This window comes from Perca fluviatilis, chromosome 3 (genome assembly GCF_010015445.1).
Source record: "Perca fluviatilis chromosome 3, GENO_Pfluv_1.0, whole genome shotgun sequence".
Lineage (NCBI taxonomy): Eukaryota > Metazoa > Chordata > Actinopteri > Perciformes > Percidae > Perca > Perca fluviatilis.
The window spans coordinates 34,615,230-34,636,217 of record NC_053114.1 but is presented as its reverse complement, the minus strand read 5'-3'; the positions used below and the strand labels follow the sequence as shown (position 1 = coordinate 34,636,217).

Genomic DNA, 20,988 nt, shown 5'->3' with positions numbered 1-20,988 from the left:
TGACAAAGGCAGAGGTTCCTGCATGAGACAAAAGAGCTGAAATGAGCCCCACTTTAATAAACCCAGGATGATGGGGAGCCACATTTGTGTGTTATCTTAATGAGCTGTCCAAAGGAGAGCGCACCTCCCCATTCAAAGCCAGCCTGATTTTAACAATTACCAATGATAACTAGGGACCTGGGCTCATTCATTTGCAATGGGGAAGGATCCCTTTGTTGCCTATACAGCAGAGGCAAATAATGTCTAACAAACAGTTCTGAATTGATTTGCAGGTGCTAAAGCCACGAGCAACCCCTTCATACACACTAACATGTCTACACATGCACACACATGCAAAAGGACACACACACCACACACAGAAAGACACACTGTTAAACACTTATCTACATCCACATGCAGAGATGTGCAGTGTGTACAATTCTTGCTGGCTTCATCGCTCAGCTCCCCACCTCCTTTCTGAAATGTGTTCAGTAATCTGAGCATGATGTGCTGTTTAGAGGGGGCTGCAGTCACGCAAGTGCAGCTCCTCCTGTCAGAAGCTGGCTTTAGTTTGTGTGCACTAGCCCCTGTCTCCCTAAATCCTGGACTCCAAGGAGTCAGGCCTTAGCAACAAGGCCCTGGAAGAGAGTGTTAGTCAGTGACCCAGTTCTTTCAAAGACAAAGAATTGTCGGCAAGAACGATTTGACACGCCATCTGAAAAGGGAGCTCCATGCGAAAAACGGTTTTATTAACCCTTCTTAACTGAGGCAAAGTCCCGCGAAGGTGGAAGTTTAGGGAATATGGGGCCTTATAAAGCTTGATAGCACAAGCCCCACCCTTCACCATATTCTGGTTCCTTCATGCCAAGGCCACCACTGAAAGATGGATGACAGTGGCTAAAATCATATTAAAGCTTCAAGCCTAGTAGCTCATCACCCTAAATGATTGTAAGAAGCTAGCTAGCAAAGGCTCTGTGTAAAGGTGACTCTTGAGCAGACAGACAGAAACAAGGACAGCTGTACCAGAGTCAAAGTCACCTCTGTGCTTATTATATCCCCCCTCTGTCCTGTCTATTGAGTTATTCACATAGCAATGGAAATACAGCTCTGTAATGTGCAAGGAACATAATATTCACCCTATGCCTCTTGAGTGAATGAATTAAGTTGTTTCAGTATTTCAGTATGTTCCTTGAAATTGCATATTTTTTTTATTGCCTCAGGGAATATTATTCATACATACAGTCAATTTGACTAAAGGTAGGAAATTGTTTTTACATGTCCATTTAACCATAACAACTGCATTGTAGGGAATTGGATAATTAACAACAAAAAAGTGTCAGTAACGCACCAACAAACTGAGCAAGGCGCCAACAACGGCAGTGAGGAAGAAGACTTACCTTACACAGCAGCTGGAGTCTCGCGATATCATGAGATCACGCAAGAACGGCGGAATCACATATCACATTCGTTCAAAAAAACAATAGCAGACATGATAGACAGATGGTTCATCCAATCATCTTCCAGGTATTTTTTTTTTTTTAAATGCCTGCCCTTTTCCAAACAGTTTCCATTGACATTTTCTCAGATGGTTCCATCTGGAGCAGCAGGTTGGGGTAAACAATGCACTATTTCAGATATTCTGAAAATGGCTTTGCAAATGGAAAGAAAATGGAAAGAAATAGTATCCTTGAGATTAGAGATGGTGTTGGTATCGGCTCCGATACTGCCTAAAATGCTGGTATCGGTATCGGGAAGTACTGGAGTTTATGCACCGATCCGATACCACGTAATAAAGCCCTAAAGAAAATCTACGTTAAAGTAGTTTATTTATGTTATTTTTCCCGTTATAACAGACTGTCAAACTGGATAATAAAAGAAACCTGACCCAGACAGACAACAAAGATATAAATCATATCACATCCATATAGGGATAGTAGTATACAGTTGTTAAAACATAATAAAATATATGACACACTGGTATCGGATCGGTACTCGGTATCGGCCGATACGCAAGTTCAGGTATCAGAATCAGTATCGGGAAGCAAAAAATGGTATCGGACCATCTCTACTTGAGATCCAGCACACATGTTTTGCAAAAAACTCCAGAGGACACCTTTGAGTTAGTTAGTTTTTCTTATTTAATGTACACACATACATTTACAAGCCTAGCCTAAGCCACAAAGTATAGGTTATACATGGTAGAGTTATAATGGAAAAAGAAAATTCTTGGACACATGGCAGTACTAGACCAAGGCTTATTGAAAAGTTGCATAGCGTATTCTTATAACATAACCCAGTTTGACGGACCTGCTGGTCACTAACATACCATTCCACATGGTTTGAATTGAGAGGGCCTTGGAAAGCAGCTCCCAGGCAGCTCTGTTTGACATGCCCTCCCTTTTCACTGGCAGCACATACAGTACTCAGCCACTGGGCTCTCCCAGCGGTCACACATTACTGACTAAATATATGTAAATAGCACATTCATGTTGCCTTCATTATTAGATGTGGGTCACTGGATAACTTCAAGAGCGCTAATTAAAAGAGCTCCCAGCACACCATTGCTTAGTAGTTTCGCACACAATACTCAAGCACTGCACTCATGTTCCTTGCTGGTTCTGCACCATACAGTATGCTAAATGTTTAGTACTGTTGTAGTTTTCTCCAAGTGTGAACCCTGAGAGATGATGTTTTTGTGTTGAAGGCCAAGTAACTGGTTGGATAATAACAGGAATTATAAACCTATCACATGAATCATATACATGTATAGGTTTTAAATAAAACAGGATTTTCTAAATAGGTTATTTTCTGTGCTTGCTTTTTTATATTATTTCTATATATTGCTTACCTTCAACATGAGAAAAGGTTAGATTCCAAAAGGAGATTGCCAGTTGCTGAGAAACTTTCTTCTCTCCTTTTTTCCCTCCTTTGTCTTGAGTAGGAAGGAACTCATCAAATATGTGCTGCACACTGAGCTACTTTTGCATCCTGTCAGAGGTTATCTGCTGGTCCGCAAGGAAAAGGCCTACCCGATCATTGTCAGAAGAGATAGAAAAAAAATAGCAGCGCCTAAATCATTTGAAATAATGAGTGTTGTCACAGTTAATAAAATCAGTCAAACCACGCAGTGCTGGCCATCACAATAACAGGCCAATCCCACTGCTGGTTGGTTTACATATTAGACAAAAGTAACAGTGTAAAGAGTGCTTCTGTGAGACGACAGGGGTGCTACAGGAGTGAAGGCGATCCTTTTCCTGGGATGAATCCCCCTGTACAGACACCATTTACATCCTCCTGCCATCCAACCCCCCCTCCCCCTCATTCCCCCTTCTGTCATGTAATCTACGCGTCTCTGACAGCACAGCGAGGCCCGGTGGGATAGTGCCTATCCATCTCTCTACCCCAATCTGCCTCCCCTGTTTGGTTCCACATGAGCACTCAGCTGCTGTGACTAATTAAATAAAGCGCTGTGCCCTCTGCTTCCTGTTAGCCATGGCAAGGTTGGTGCACAGAGATTGGGCAGAGGAGGAGGAGGGATGCTGAAGGAAGAAGGGACACAATAACAACTACCAAGCCTTAAATTATGCTTTGGCCCATGAGCCAATAGTTACTGTACGTTGATGATGCTGGCACGACCACTTTACAGTAGTTGTATTGCTTACAGATCTTTAAATGATACAATGCTTTGAGTTTAAGTATTCATTCTTGTTTGTTTTTTCTTTTTCCAGCCATGACACTACTGAAAAGCTAAGGCCAAGAGAATAAATGTGAGTATAATTCCAATATTTATATCTATGTATATCTTTAATTACATCTGTGTCTTTATGTCTCTCGGTTTTCACACTTTTTTCTGCTTATCACAATTGCCTGGTGTTCCCAGCAGTAATGCAATGGAGGACGCAGTACCTCTGTAGATTATGTGTAAGTGCTGCTGTAATCAGGCTAGTTAGGCTGCATTAATTCAGCAGACAGTCGTGAATATGAGAAGTCTTGACATTTTGATTTTAGGTATCACAGGTACACTGGCTGATATGACAAATCTATTTCATTTTATCAGGCATGCAAACACAAATGTCTTGGCCTGCTCAAAGCCAGTTTAAGAGTCTGAATAATGGTAAACATTTAAGGTTTGAGTCGTGTCTGTCTGAAACTATGCATATTCAGTTTCATCTTCATGAAGTTTTCAATCTGCCAACTTCAGCTTGTGATGAGCTGCAGCAGACCATTTTGTGAGCCTTACAAAATAAGTTGTATAGTATAGCATCCTTTTGCTACTTTCAATGTGTCACTGTTTTTTGTGGCTGTTTGGCCAATCTTGAACATGACATGTAAGTACACCTCATTCAAATATATTATATATTGGAGGAGAGAGAGACATTCTCTGCTAGTTGCAAAGTAGTAACATATTCTTTGTTTCCTGTTGCCATTGGTTGAACAGATAATGTCACTAACTTTGTCATGCTAAAATATTGCAGTGGGAGTTTTACTTTTTTCGTTGACAAGAAGACTTGCAGCATGATCACAACCCCCCACCTTGCAGTCTGATTAGCTATCTTAAATGCACCAAAATATGGTATCGGTTAAAGTACTGTTGATTGAGTGACACTTCATCAGTCTTAAATATGGACAATCTATAGAAACAAAGCAAAGTATAAAAATGGCCCCTATAGTAGCACAAAGAATATTTTACAGTATGATTCTATGCTCAATGATGATTTTTTAAAGAATACATAATAATAATAATAATAATAATAATAATAATAATAATAATAACAATAATATTAAGTAATAAGGCAAAGTATACTCTTTTTTTGTACTGTGCTCAGACATACAGTGCCATGGACAGTTCCACTTCTCACACAGTAGAAGAAGGTGGTTAGGAAGGTGAGCAAGCTAATCTCAAATGGACTGTTGATATTGATTGTTATATATATATCCTGTATATCTGTATATATATCCTGTCTGCGCCATATTAAAGAGGAAGACAGGAGGGTGCTCCAAGTTGGATATATATCTGGGTACTGGCTGGCTTGATTTGAACTGTAGTCTGTTCTGGATTAGTAGACGACCCAGAACTATCTGTCTTGATAACAGGGAACACAGACAAACAGATTAGTAACTGGATTCTCCCTGTAGGACATGTGGAGAATTGTTATCGTAATCTAGGAAATGGTGTGACCAAACAGAGGAACCTCATGGTACAGTCACGTTATTGTACATGGAATCATCAAAGAATATATACCACATGTGGTACCTTTGGAGTACTTTCCTTCTCTTGACTCCTGATATCACTTCACCTCCATCTCTATGTGTTAGCTCCTGCTGGGCACATGAAAAGGTGGAGGTGGACCGTTTTGCTGCAGTGTGCATTGACTCACCCATGAGTGACCCCTGGCCAGTGAAGACTGGTCAGTTCTCCCTCTTTTAGCTGCTATTCACCCCCATTTTATTTACCCATGTTGGGTAACTAGTTGTTTCTCAGAGAGTGAGGATGATGGTGTATTTTCCTCACTTACATTGTCAGACTGAAGGTTGACCCTATTTTTTAATGACTCCGCTCTAGTAGCAGGCTGAGCTGGACCAAGAGCAGCAGCATTTCAGAAAGTGATAGGAGTCTGGGTGCTGGCAGTGCCTGTGGCCATTGGGAAGAGGAACGGGACACTCCCACTGGCCTCATATTCACTCGACCATGGCCAGCCTGTGTCAGACACTATATACCTCCCTGCACCCAGCACATGGACCTCTATAGGCCAGGAAAGCCCAAAACCTTGGAGCTATTTTGGGAAAGCTCCCGTGGAGTAACCAACAAAGGACAGGAGTTGTAAGGGCAGAGGATATTTTTGTGTTCAAATCTTTATCTTTTTGAAGAGAAAAATAATTTTCTCTTTTGTTGAGACATACTGTACATGTTTTGATGTTGGATGCTGACATTTCTAGAGACATTTTAGAGGCACTCCATCAATTTTGATTTGACAGATATTGTATAAGTGTTTTGTCACTATGGCGCCATAGTGGTGTGATAACAGGATGTTGTAGCTGATTTGTCTTTTGTTAGAAAATGGGAGATGAGAATGAGAAAATGAGAAATGTTGCTATTGGTGAATATTTCCTGCTGTTTAGGACCATTTAAAATGTATTCCACTAACAAGGGAAACCTGTCCTAAAATTCCCCACAGAAGCTTACTTAGAAGCAGTACAGATTTAATGTACTGTGTATATTTGGTGTCCGTGTGTGTACAGTATGGGCACCACACATCTATTGCGAAGGAGGCAGAGGAAAAAAAAAGTAGATGATATTGCTCTTTCGCACCACTGTCTATGAGTCACAGTTACTTCTATCTCACATTAGCGTACAGTATGGACCCACTGTTTCTGTTCTTCACCGCTCCTCTAACATTAATAACCAGCAGTTTCGGTTGTGTGAATACTTTTTATTACAAGGTTGGACAGTTACAGCTTGTTTTTATTAGACCCGGACTGGTCATTGCCGTAAAGCCGCAGCATGCAGAGTGAGTAGAAGATGATGGAAGGTGCAGAAAGTAATTTCCTGTAACTAGCCAAAATAAATTCTGGCTAGTAGGAGTCAAAGAGAGGACATTTGTCATTACTGTAGCATCCACTGACCTTCACCGGGACTGTTATTGCTAGGTAATATCCTGCAAGCCCCTCGACCTCTCTGCTGCTGAATCATCCTGGATCAATTATTCTAATATTTGTGTGGCAGTTTTGCTATCGATTAATGCATTTATGCAGAGTGCAGCATATCTTATTTAATAAAGCAAGGCTCTGCATTTAATTAAGTAGTTTCAGAGGGAGGCGGCACTTTGTTTTCATAAACCTTTGCTTTATCGATACGTTTTCCTTCGTGACTTATGTTTATCCATTCAAACTTTTATTGTTTCATTACTGGCAGATAACATAGTAAATGGCTGTCTGCAGCACACTCAAAATTTCATAGATTGTTGCCATCGTTAGTGGTTTAGACTTGCTGTGTGCTACATACTGATCATTATGGCAACTTTGTGGTTCTGGAAACTTAACACTAGTAGAAGTAGTTGTGTTCAATGAATAAAATGTGTTATTCTACCAAGATCAGAATTCTGTAAACAGGATGTAAAGTCTTGATTTTATATGTTTTATGTTGGGGCTTTGTAAATTATAGAGTGTGGTCTAGACCTACTCTATCTGTAAAGTGTCTCGAGATAACTCTGTTATGATTTGATACTATAAATAAAATTGAATTGAATTGAATTGAATTGAATGTATGTAGGGAGATGGTTGGTCGTACTAATTCCCCCTCCTCTTAATTCTGACACTGCAGAGTTTACTCCCTGCAGGCCAACACCACTATCATAAATAGTTGTAGGACATACTCCAGTCTACAGCAATCAGCCGAAGCTAATGTGATGCTTCAGAAGACTTGGTGAATCAGCTGGTTATTTTCCAAAGTTATCTTTTTAGTCTGAAGTTCCCTCTTTGCAATTGCCAGTGGAAGGATACTACTCATTGATAGTTGCATAACCACAGTGTCTGAACAATGCTGGTTCCAGCAACATTTGAATAAAAATGCTGAATATCAGTGTTGTTGTTCTTTGGGCACTGGAGTTATGACCATAAACTGCAATAATTGTTAAAAGTCTTTTTTGTTCTCTCCATGTGTAAAGGGTCAGTTAAACTGGTATTGTGCAGAACCTTTGCCTGGACAGAGATGGCTGCAGATGAGAAGAGAATAAATATGCAAAGGCAGACATGATAGGAATAAAGAAAAGTCAGTGAAATGAGGAGCAGCATGGACGATCCCGGTCATCTACCTGATGACTTTCAATGAATTCCAATGAGAGAGATTCCATTTTTAAAGATAAGCCCTATAGGTGCAATTAGTGCTACATAATGGCCCTTTCCCAGCTCCTTCAGCAGAGTTGTGAAATGTTGATTTAATTTGCCCCTATATATTCACTTAAACTCTGAAGAATAGATCTCGTTGTTATAGTCATTTGCAGAAATAGCTCAGGGTTTACTCTGTCATGGTTTTATAAGTATAGGCTGCATATAAGGGAGTCCTTTCTCAAAGGATGGGGACAAGATAAAAGGTGAAATTTCAAAGGAGAAAACTAGTTTAAATGTATTTTAAAAGCCTGCTGCAGCTAGGTATTCGAGATGGGATGTGAGCTCTCTGATGAGTTTTTTAGTTGGTAGGACAAAGAGTGACGGACTAGGAGAGACAGAGGGGGGGCTCCCCCAGTTCCTCTCTGCTGTATGTGGCAGGTGACACCCTGCAGACACTGATGATGTCAGACAGGACACTTACGTTGGACTCTCTCCAGGGAGGTTTCTTGAAGTAGAGTCTGACTCGCTCTTCCAGTATCTCTGATCTTTGCATTATTTATGCTTTTGTCTCAGCCATTTATCAGCATTTTTATACCTTGCAGCCTCATTCTACAGTACATCTCCTGTAATGGAATAGGCTGCAGCAATGATAGCCTCTGAGGGAAGCCAATAACCGAATATAGTAGCTCATATTGATATCAGAAAACTGTGGAATGGACAAGTGTGCTGCGTAGCAGTCTCTGCATACTGTTTAGGACCTTGGCAAACATCCATTCACATCAAAATAGTGCATTGAAAAATAAAATATAACGAAGAAAAAGCTGTGCTGGCTCCACTTTCTTACTTTTATATAAATTTTTTTAGAACATGAAACTGGTAATATGTGAGCTGTGCTTGGAGCAGCACAGCAACTGAATCTCTGATCAATGACAGCTAATGAACACGGCAGGAGTTCTGCTCTGTTTGCCTCTCGACAGAGAGCTGCCTTCTCCAGAGAGCTCTTTTTCTCTCCTGTTTTTGCCAGAAAAGCACAGGAGCCTTCATTGAAACCAACTGCCTCTGGGCTCAATTAACTAACATAGATTACTCATAATGCAGATGAGAGACTGTGTACAAGATCAGCGGTGTGGTGATGTTGAAAAACACACAAATGGTGCATGCAAGGATACAGACATTTGGGATACTGTGGATCTGAGATATGTCATTAATGTATAGTTAGTAAAAACTGCTCCAAAAAGGGCCGTAACAAGTAAAATAATGTACTCTATCTACTTTAATAAAAGTGATTATCCCAACAATGAAAACATTTGCATGTACAAACATCTATTCCCTGAGGCTCTATGCACCAAAGTACATCAGAGGGTGCGATATATATAAAGCAAAAGGCTGCAGTGGATCTACTCTATAGTCTCCATTAGGGCTGTCCCAAACGATTATTTTTTAAACGATTAATCTAGCGATTCGCATTATTACGTATTACCACAAAATAAATTATCAAATTTCAATAAGGTTCAAATCTCTATTTATTAAAACTGTTTAACACTGCACTGTTCAAGTAAAATGAATTTTTAGTGCAACCTGAAGCCAGATACAAAAATAAAAAGAGCAAGTGCAAAAAGAGTAGCCTGCATTAGCTTTTTTTAACAGTAGTAGGTAAAATAATGAATAAGCTCTTGTTTAACATCCAAGCTCTTCTCCCTTTAATTTAACTTGAATTATTTCTATCTAAAGGCTGGTTAAGCAGTGTAGGGAGGAGAAGTTTTTTTGTCTCCTTCCAGTGATTGGCACATCTGGGTGATGGCGTCGGATATGTGTTAGCATGTTAGATGTATTTCCACTCACATACCCAACAACTGATGAACAATGCCGACACACAGTCCTCGTCTTATCCACCACTCTCTCGCCTGTAGCCCGCTACTGGAACTGACCAGAAGACCAAAGTTTTCGAGGCGGGGACGGCATTTAGACGAGAAGGCATGACACGGGAGGCTCCGGGCTGCAGCCATACAGTCTCAAAGTTTTCCCAAACTTGCGCTCTTAAAAAGGCCACCACTCGCCATACTCGTCTTTTCGTGCTGCTATCTCTGACTCACTCACTGGACCGTCGACCCAACAAAAAACTGCATGTAGGCGGAGGAGCTTGGCTAGCTTCAGAGCTAAGGCGTGGCTACAGTTTAGGTGTCCCTAGATCCCGCATATCTAACAGTAGTTCCACATTACATTAGTTCTGCATTACATTAATTAATTTGCACGCAAGTTTTATTTATTTATTTTATTTAGTGACGCGTCGACGAATCGTCCCAGCCGTAGTCTCCATGATAACCTGTAATTCTGTTAAATGTTTCTTAAACGCTTTCTGAACAGTCGTCAAATTCAAGAATCTCTGCTGTTTTTGGCAACATGATAAGTCTTTCTCTAAAAGCTCAGAAATTTTGCACTTTCGAAATGTTTTCCGTTCACAGCAACCAACACTGCCCAGCATAAAGCTTTTAAACCTAAATTAGTCTTGATGCAAGTAGTAGTTTTTAAATGGATCCCAGCCTATTGTTTACAAAGGATAGCTATCAAACTGAATTTTTTCAGCACCAGAGAATTTACAGATGGCACAAACCTAAATAATGAACAGCCCCCCACTGTTTTGGGAGATGCTAAACATGTTGCTTATTGAATGGCGAGATTACTTTTATGTGTCGCTTTCTGAAGTGTGCACACATTATCGTGAGACTGCAGGCAAAGTAGCACATGCTCAGATGAAGGGAGCGTACAGTATATGGGCACTGTAGATTAACTAATGAGATAAGAAGGACCATGATCATACATGCGGAGCAAGCCATTCAAAATCAAGTGCACAGAAATGATGCTGTTGAAATGCACTAGATGAAACTGACTTGAGAATGTTGTGGAAGGTGTTTTCTTTCAACTTAAACATCAGATGTGATTGTGTCACATGCAGCTAATTAGTGGTGCACTAAACTGAATATTCAACCCGTCAGTCAGTTAGAAATTATACTTTCACTCTCATTTACTCTGGTTGGACATTATTTCAAATGACCTGTGTATTGAGGCCTTTATTACTTATGGCTTTTTTTCATTGATGTCTCTAGTCTGTGGTGTTTTTTAAGCAATTACCTGAGTGTCTGTGTCATTTCCATCTCTCCAATTTTAGTCTTTAGCACTGGCCAAAACAAGGTGTAGAGACACAGTAGGGTATGGCTTAATGCTATAAAATGGGTACCAAATTATTTTTTACACATCATGAAACATTATCATATTCTACATTATTTAAAAAGAACTAGAAATATATATACACTCACCTAAAGGATTATTAGGAACACCTGTAAGATTTCTCGTTAATGCAATTATCTAATCAACCAATCACATGGCAGCTGCTTCAATGCATTTAGGGGTGTCGTCCAGGTCTAGATAATCTCCTGAACTCCAAACTGAATGTCAGAATGGGAACGAAAAGTGATCTAAGGAACTTTGAGTGTGGCATGGTTGTTGGTGCCAAACGGTCTGGTCTGAGTATTTCACAATCTGCTCAGTTACTGGGATTTTCACGCACAACCATTTCTAGGGTTTACAAAGAATGGTCTGAAAAAGGAAAAAAATCCAGTATGCGGCAGTCCTCTGGGCAAAAAATGCCTTGTTGATGCTAGAGGTCAGAGGAGAATCGGCCGAAGTGATTCAAGCTGATAGAAGATCAACTTTTACTCAAATAACCACTCGTTACAACCGAGGTATGCAGCAAAGCATTTGTGAAGCCACAATATGCACAACCTTGAGGCTGATGAAGCCCCCACCGGGTACCACTCATCTCCACTAAAAATAGGAAAATGAGGTTACAATTTGCACGAGCTCACCAAAATTGGACAGTTGAAGACTGTAAAAATGTTGGCTGGTCTGATGAGTCTCGATTTCTGTTGAGACATTCAGATGGTAGAGTAAGAATTTGGCATGAACAGAATGAGAACATGGATCCATCATGCTTTGTTACCACTGAGCAGGCTGGTGGTGGTGGTCTTATGGTGTGGGGGGTGTTTTCTTGGCACACTTTAGGCCCCTTAGTACCAACTGGGCATCATTTAAATGCCACAGCCTACCTGAGCATTGCTGCTGACCATGTCCATCCCTTTATGACCACCATCTACCCATCCTCTGATGGCTACTTCCAGCAGGATAATGCACCATGTCTCAAAGCTCGAATCATTTCAAATTGGTTTCTTGAACATGACAATGAGTTCAATGTACTAAAATGGCCCCCACAGTCACCAGATCTCAACCCAATAGAACATCTTTGGGATGTGGTGGAGGGAGCTTTGTTTCCCCCGGATGTGAATCCCACAAATCTCCATCAATTGCAAGATGCTATCCTCTCAATATGGGCCAACATTTCTAAAGAATGCTTCCAGGAGGTGTTCCAGGCACGTCCAGCTGGGAGGAGGCCTCGGGGAAGACCCAGGACTAGGTTGAGGGATTATATCTCCAACCCGGCCTGGGAACGCCTTGGGATCCCCCAGTCAGAGCTGGTTAATGTGGCTCGGGAAAGGGAAGTTTGGGGTCCCCTGCTGGAGCTGCCCGCGACCCGACACCGGATAAGCGGAAGAAGATGGATGGATGGCTTCCAGCACCTTGTTGAATCAATGCCACAAAGAATTAAGGCAGTTATGAAGGTGAAAGGGGGTCAAACACTATATTAGTAGGGTGTTCCTAATAATCCTTTAGGTGAGTGTATATACTGTACATAATACCACTAAAAATGGTAAATGTTCATCTACTATGGTTTGTGGTCACAACCGCAAAATGCAGCATTGACCTCTGTGCATACCCATGAAGGGCTAAAGTTATTAAATTAGCAATTAAATGGGGCTGAATGTAAACTCATCGACACGTCAGTCTTTCAGCCATTGCTTAGCTCTGCTCAGTTCAGCTTATAGGGTGACAGTCACCTTCATGCTGCATCAAGGGAACAGCAACGGTGGAAGACGGACACTTGGCATGTCATCCTGTGCGACTCTTAATATCCATCCAGATTTACATACTGAGAATTTAAGTGATTTAGGGTAAATTATTGACTTGCCTCCATCCCAGTGTGAGCGCAGGATATATGTGACTCTTTCTTTTCCACTCCTTCTACCTTTCTCCTGGTACTGAGTCACCTCGCCTTTGGGGCTTACCACATGAGTCTCTATAAATGATCCTTTAGACTGAAGTGGAGAATCAAGATTAATGCACTTTCACGTCCCACCCAGGCTCCGGGGGAAAAACTCTTATAATTAACACCAGAGGGGCTGCAGGCCGATTTTGGAGAGAGGTCGAGGGTGAGGTTCCTCGACCATAGAAAAAGAGCTGATAAAGGTGTGAGATTTTCAGAGCGTGATGTATGCTGCTGCTTCGGAATAATAGTGGAGTGGTAACAGAATGACCTGCCAGACACCTCACTCTGGCTTACTGTTATGGGGACCAAGTGGAGGTGCAAGAGCTGCTGCATTACTTCATCATTCATAGTGATCATTGTTATACCTATGTGAATTATCACTGAGGCAGACGACTGTACTTTTTTCCTCCAACCTGCTCCCTCAGAGATTCCAAAGTATTTTTGCATCACTGTTTAGTGTTAAGTAACTGCAGGGAAAATGAGACACATGTACCTCTAATGAAATGTACCATTTGCCATTTTAAAACAAATATGCTCATTCCTTTTTTTTTTTTTTTTTACAAGAGTTGGATGAGAAGATTGATACCACTCATGTACATATGATTAATATAAAGCTACAGCCAGCAGCTGGTTAGCTTAGTTTAGCTCTATTCAATAGTACATCAATCCACCTCCAAGCACCTCTAAAGCTCACTATTTATTATGTTATATATTGAATACGGTAGCAAAACCGAAGCATTGAGAACTTTGTAAGGGTACAGACAGTTTATTAAAAAGATAGATTATAAAGACAGTCGCTTTCTCGTATACTGGCGGCCGCCGTCTTGGGAGCCACGTTCTTTCTAAACTATCTTTTTAATAAACTGTCTGTATGTTTACAATGTTCTCAATGCTTCGGTTAACATTTAGGGACCCTCATTATGCTACCGTTGAAGTGTGGTGATATTTAGAGCCTTTTTAGTGGTATAAATAGCGATTTTTTTATTTTTTTTTACTTTCCCTGTGCCCCAAATACTAGCGTTGTAAGCTAATCAGCTTGTTTCAAGCTACAAACACATTCAATTAGCATGAAAACATGTCCCAGAGAGCGATCGAGTGGGTACACATCTGTTATTAATCCCTAGGTTCGTTTTGCGCAGGAATTGTCCTTTAATAATACAGCTTTAGAAGACATTAAATGAAAATAAACAATATTAAAAGCCTTTTTTCGCTGATATTTTACTGTATGTCCTCAGACACTTATCCTTAGCATTTAACCAATCAGATGTTAGACAGCAGCAGTGATGGTGTTTTTATTTATTGATTTTATTATTGTCATATGTTTTAACTTAAGATTGGACATTTCTAAAGTCACTAATGTTTTTATAACTGACTTCAAAACTTGTTTCAAAAAGAGGGGTCTGGAAGAAGGGAGACACAATGCAATACTTAACTTTATTTGGTAATGTATTTGGAAGCATACACCACAAAGTTTACTTGAAGGCTACTGCAATGAATGGTTAATACTAATACAAATATAACCTTTTATATCTCTTCCCACGCTGATGATACCAACCCCTGTTTAGATATACTGTTTATCCCACCCCCACCATTTGTGTTTTGCAGTCCCCACAGGATGCTATTTCCATTTCAGCTCTCTACTGTATATCGAGGCATGTAAGGCATTTGTTGATATGTAAATGCATCCATAAAAGCAGATCTTTATACCATCTACGAGTAGTATATTTATCCATTCCTGCACAGAGAAATTGTATGGTGTGTTTGATCATCTGGTAATGATCTTTAAGTATCACAGAGGTTTAGCTGCTTCCTCATTATCCTGAATACTTCTCCAAGGTTATTCCCAAACATTTACTTTCATAGTCCCATTCCTGTTGTTTGTCTTTGATAGTAACTTTGATTGTTGTTGTTTTTGTCTGTGTCAGCTGTGCCAGCTGTTTTTTGAAAGAAAAAAAAAAATGGGGTGAAGTTACCGACAGGGAGAATGAAATATGGCACTTACATTTCAATGTAAATGAGGAAAGTAATGGGCACAGTGTGGATATACAACAGTTCATTAGATTGAATCCACTGTGCCGCTGTATCTTTCACGTGAACAATCTCCTATAGCCCAAGGAAATTAGTGTGCAATCTCGTGTACCTGCTGTAAATGAATCTGTCCATCAGCTTGTGTCTCAGGTGTTGGAGCGCAGGAATGGTTCTGCCCTGCCACGGCTGCTTTGGGTTCTCAGACAGAGAGAAGCTGTTTGTTAAACACTAAAGTTGGACTTTACTTTTTGATTGCCTGTGTTAACAATCTCAGAAAAAAAATCTTTTCAGGTATGGTTGTTGCTGTTGTTTTGTAAGATTCCAAATTACTGTGCTGCAGATGTTCTTCCAGTGTCTCGGTGAAGGTCTTTCATTTCATCTCTGGCCTCTGGACTCAACAGCTAGCATGAGTCCTCTTTAAAGGGTAACTACCTTTTCAAAAAACCCTATTTTCCTATGTTTTTGTGTTTAAGTGACTGATGGGAACAACAATCTTTGACATTGGTCCAGTATTAAGCAAGGTCACTGCAGTCGGCAGCGGCAAAACAAGCTACAATGTAAGTTAATAGGGCCATTGTCCAGCCTGTATTTACCGTCACAAAAGTGCTCTTTTTGCCACTGACAGGCTCAGATTAATATTTTAAGTGTCTGACAACATTATGGAAAGGATCCCTTCACAGATAGACCTTTTAACGTCTTTGAGAGCTTTCTGTTTAACCAGTGACAGCTCTGTAGTCGCAAGCGCTAAACCTACCAGACGCCATTTAAAAATGCAATACTTTTAGCGTGTATAGAGCCAACATATTTTCACATGTGAATCAGTAAACTATGTGTTTATTTCAACCAAAACTAGAGTTGTGATGGTTGGATAAGTGGAAAGATGACCCACAACGGCTTTTCATGGATTTATTTTGTTTCTGGCTTTGACTTTGAATGAAGTGTATTTTACGACGCTAAAATTACTGTTTATTTATATGGAGTCTGGTGGGTTTAGCAAACTCAATTTTGCGGATGTTTTTATGTTTAAAAACAGGATCTTATTCTTTAACAGAAAGGTCGACCTCCGGAAAAAATCCTTTCCATAATGTTGCCAGACACTTAGGGCCCTATCTTGCACCCGGCGCAGCGCAAAGCCTGATGCAAGTGTCTTTGCTAGTTTAAGACCGATGCAGTTGTCAATTTCCCATCCTGCTCTGCATCATTTAAATAGCAAATGCACCTGCGCCCATCTTTGCGCCAATGGGCGTGCTGGTCTTACAGGGAGGTGTGTTCAGGTGCATTCTTGGCGTATTGCTATCTTGAGGCACTGGAAAGTGATTGCGCCATTGACCAACAAAAACCTGGTCTAAAGTCAATAGTGCAGCATTTCAGTGTTATTTTAACAGCAAATTAGTAAAATGCGCCTAGGCTTATGCACAGCGCATGCACACTATGCTTGTTACACACACACACACACACACACACAGGGAAGCGCAGCAGCACACAAACATGCAAAATATATAAAAACAAAATATTACAGTGCAAATCCGCCATCATAATAGCAATGCGCCAAGGTACCAACGCACCTGGCTTTTAAAGGGAATGGGAGATGACACTCTGATTGGTTTATTGCATGTTACACCCAAAACACACCTCGGAATGAATGAAGACACTAAGTACAAACCTTTTGAACCATGCGCCCAGCGCACGGACCCTTTTTTTCCACTGTCAAACTAGCAAAAGTAGATTTGGACACGCCCTAAACGCACCTGCGCCATGCGCTTCACGCTGTGCACTTAGATCGTTAAAATAGGGCCCTTAGAATATTAATCTGAGCCTGTCAGTGGCAAAACGAGCACTTTTGTGACGGTAAATACAAGCTGAACAATGGCCCTATTAAATTACATTGTAGCTTGTTTGGCCGCTGCCGACTGAAGCGATTTTGCTTAATACTGGACTACTTAGACACAAAAACATAGGAAAATAGGGTCCAGGTTGAAAAAACTGTAGTTACCCTTTAAAATACAGATCCTTAGATGTCTCTAGAGGCAAGTAGGTTGGGTTTGAATCTGATGAGAAAATGCATGAGTGGAAATTGTGTTGTGTTCATTTGGGTGATGGATAAGTTACCTTCTGACAGGGAGCAAATGGAAGCCAGACTTTCAAATGCGGCGCTGCTCCGTAAAACAGATATTCTTCAGCGAGCTTTGCTATTTGCAAAGACTCCTATCATTTAGAATGACAGACTTTATTACTGTTTCAGTTCTTGCTTTAACATTTTGAAGCTGTGAGCAATGCCCTTAGGGTTTCTTTTAGGATTTATCCACTTCACACCAGGCTGTCATGTGTAAAATGTAATAAAGGTATGATAATGAGCATCAATTAGGAGGTTGAAAAAGCTCTCTAACAGAGCTATTTTTGTATTTCCCCGTGATTTATGAAATATTAGGATAGACTCAGTAAGTGCTTCAAACGTGAGTATGTGCGTAGAGTCATAACCATTCACGTTTACAGTATATCTAAATCAGAAGTCGATTCATGCAGCACAGCTAGGGTCTTAATAGGACACAGAGCATGAGCAGAATCTCCACTGTACTGATTATTAGCTCATCTCATTTATGTTGGATATCTCACCAGGAAACACAAATTAAAAGATCAGTCCTGATGGGCAAGTCCACTGTTTTCATTTAGAAGTCCAGTTGCATGCGGATATAGCTGACTGACTTGAATAATGTATCTAAAAGCCGAACCTCCAAGCATATAGCCAACTATATTGCTTTTAAAAGCTTCAAGTAGGAGAGCTTCATGTGTGACATAATTAAATTCCACCCAAGTTAATTCAAACTGTTTAATGATGCAGCGAGAACAATTTATTTCGCTGTGCCAGCGGTGGGATGGTCCGCAGGGGCTACGAGTGAGGAGAGGCATTAGAAGTTCAGAAAGACACTTGTGATACAGAGAGGAGGATGTGTAGGTGGAGACAGACTTGAAGGTTGTAGCATCCTTGGAAACCCATCTTCCTATTGGTGTGATTGTTTATTTAACAATACCACATTCGCTTTGTTTGTTGTTTTCACCATTTATTTTACTATTATTTATAAAGATAATAGTAGAAATGATGATTAGTAATCTGCGCCGTGAGACCACGGTGGGATTATTTTACCAGTGGGATTAGCTCTGCTTGCTTTAGTTATTGGGTAAGCTGTTGGTTCCTGTGACCCTCCTGCAGTGTTTCATTATTTTTCAAAGCTAATAACCTTTCCCACGGTGAGCAGTGTTGACATTATACGTATTGTGTTTTTGTGTCTTTTTCCAGGAGTCAAGGCCAGACGGCGGGTAGGAGATGAGTCTGGCGGGTAATCCCACTCCACCTATCCATCAACCTGGAGACTATTTCCAGCGTCCCCTACAGAATGTCAAAGCCTCGCTGAGCAGAAGATGAGTCCATCATCTTCTTTCTAAGACTTTCCCTCGAGTTTTCATCAAAACACATAAACACATCATGTGCCATTATTTTTCTATTGCCCTCCCTTTCCGTTTCTGTCAGTGGAGGGCCGCGGCAGTGAGTGAACACAGTTGAGTGAGTTGTTCTATGCAAAAGAGAAGCTCTGTTTGAAAAGTACAGGATGTGACAGGATCCTTTCTCTGTCGCTGACATCACTCTGTATGGGTTGTGATGGGGCATGTGCCAGAGATCTCCTGTCTAATAGGAAGTGAGACACTTAAAGAGATGACCCTGCCTTAGTTGCCATCACTGTCTCTCTGCCAGGGAGGGAGCTTGGCTCTCCCATTACTCCTGCACTTGCTAATTAGCGTCTGTCGCTGAAGTAACTTGTACCTGTCAGTGTGCGCCGCTCTCCTATATTCAGTAACTTGAGGGAATTGAAATTGAATGCCAGCTAAGCTCCGACAAACTGCAAATGGTGCATGGGATACACCCTGATTTTCTCACTGACCTGACAGCCTTATATGTAAGAAATTGTTTTTAATGAACACAGAGTATCTCAGCTAGTTTCTACTGCCAGTGTGGAATGTTTTATCTCTCCCAGACTAGGGGCAGTACTGTTTCTTTTTTATTGCATTTCTTTAGGTACTTGAGCAAGTCCATGTGCCATATGTCCATGTATGAGTGCCAAACCCATTTGTGTCAGATAGCCAAGTGCCTATTTACATTAAAGAGACATGGTGAAACTGCCTGGTCATTGGTAATTATTGGTCCCATTCCCGGGGCCACTTTGGGCTCGTTCAGGCAGAACAAGGTCGAGTTTATTACAGACATTTCTTCACCCACAGGATTAGCCATGCTGCTCAAATTCATCCTTCCACTTTTCCATTAGTTGATTTATCTGCCGACTAGACTATTCTACATAATGAGTAAAACATGAATTATAGTCAAAGCAATACAAATATTTCATTTACATGCAGATCAACACTGACATGTTGAATTGTTCCCAGTTAGACACAGTCCTATTTTAGGGCTAATCCCCCTCTGTTTGCAGATGCTCAGTCATCCCGAACATTTGACTTGTTTTGAATAATGGATTTTGTCTGTGATTGTTTGTTGCTGTCATACACGAAATAGCTACCTTGCATCAAGTCTGACTTGTATAAGTAGTGCAGAAATACCTCCCCCAACAACCATGCACAGGAGCACACACACATACTGTGTCCTCTTCCTAAGCTGGATGAAACTGTTGATCAAACCCCAGGCTGTGCCCAAATGCGCAGATCTCTCTGTACAGTAGCCCTTGACCTTACTGTGTGTCCTCATGGCCCAGACACCCGCCTGAAATTAAATTACAGATTACTGGCTCCAAGCCCAAAGAGGGGTTTATTTGGTTGGCCCCTCTCTGAGAAACGTGCATTCTCTCGTTCAGGGACTGGAAAATGTGATGGGATTTAAGGAAGAAACTGCCAGTCTTGAAGATATTTTCTTCTGACTGTGAGCACTGGAGCCAATGTTTCCCTAAAACTGAACTGTCTGCAAAGACTTCTAAATCTTACATTGCAGGTAAGAAGGTAAAATCAAATAAAAAGTCAAACTGAAGGAACTCTGATGAAACAGCAGCTCTGCTGAATGTACACCTTGGGAATTAAAAAATCAGTCTTGTGAGACATAAGAAGCAAATGCCAAGCCCTCATTAATTTTGAAGTCTGTCAAGCCTTTAAAAATCCTTAATTCCAAATTACATTCACTTCAAACATTCAAATACAAGTGACCATCAAGTGGCAATCAATAGGGAAAAAAATCATGGATATGTGGTTACTGTAAAAAAAGACAAAGTTGAAACAACTGTGTTAAAGTTGATAATTACAACGTATAACTTAAAGGATAGGTTCAGATTTCTTCCTAAAAAGAAAATTTGCAAATTTTGGAAAATGCCAACTTGATTTGGCTAAAGTGGTGGCACGGTGGTCCCGTGATTAGCATTGCTTCCTCTTAGTAAGTAGATACTGCTGAGTACCCCGGGCAGGGCTGAGGCTTCATATTACTGTAGCTTCAGCTGAACTTTTGTTAGCATTTTATCGCCCATTGCTTACAGTGTAATTGTGCTAGGGCTTGATCATTTCATTGCCATAATGGACAGAAGGACAGATGACAGCAGTCAATACCTATTTAAATGCACATATTGGCATGTGACTACCGTAAAACTTCAAATAATAGCCGAGTCCCAAATAGACGCCTGTCTCTTTTAAACGCCTGGTGCAACAACAGATTTGGGTAAATAAAGGCCGGTCTCAAATAGAGGCCTCGTCTGTTTTTGTTTTTTTTTCATGTCGGGTTGTATTTGATCTTTTAAAACCCATCAGATCGTTTGTTCTATGTTTTGATTTGATTTCACGTGACAGACGCAACCGTTCATAAACGACTCATCACTATGGCAACATAACAAACAGGTTAACGAACTTTCTTTTAGTCTTCAGTTTTTCTTTCTCTCAATACCACCATGGAGACAAAAAGAAAAAAGTATGATTTGACATTTAAGCTGACAGTTGTCAAATTTGCCGAACAAAAT

General features: G+C 40.7%; 1 protein-coding gene across 1 annotated transcript in view; it reads left to right on the top strand.

Annotated features, from left to right (window-relative positions):
• The window catches only part of cd276 (CD276 molecule), an 80,610-nt gene extending 61,448 nt beyond the window's left edge, over positions 1–19,162 (top strand). Inside the window, exons 7-8 of the mRNA XM_039796101.1 lie at positions 3,708–3,746; positions 18,288–19,162. Of these exons, the coding sequence (XP_039652035.1) occupies positions 3,708–3,730 (23 nt within the window). The 3' untranslated portion in view covers positions 3,731–3,746; positions 18,288–19,162. The remainder of the gene's footprint in view (positions 1–3,707; positions 3,747–18,287) is intronic.
• Positions 19,163–20,988: the final 1,826 nt, after the last annotated feature.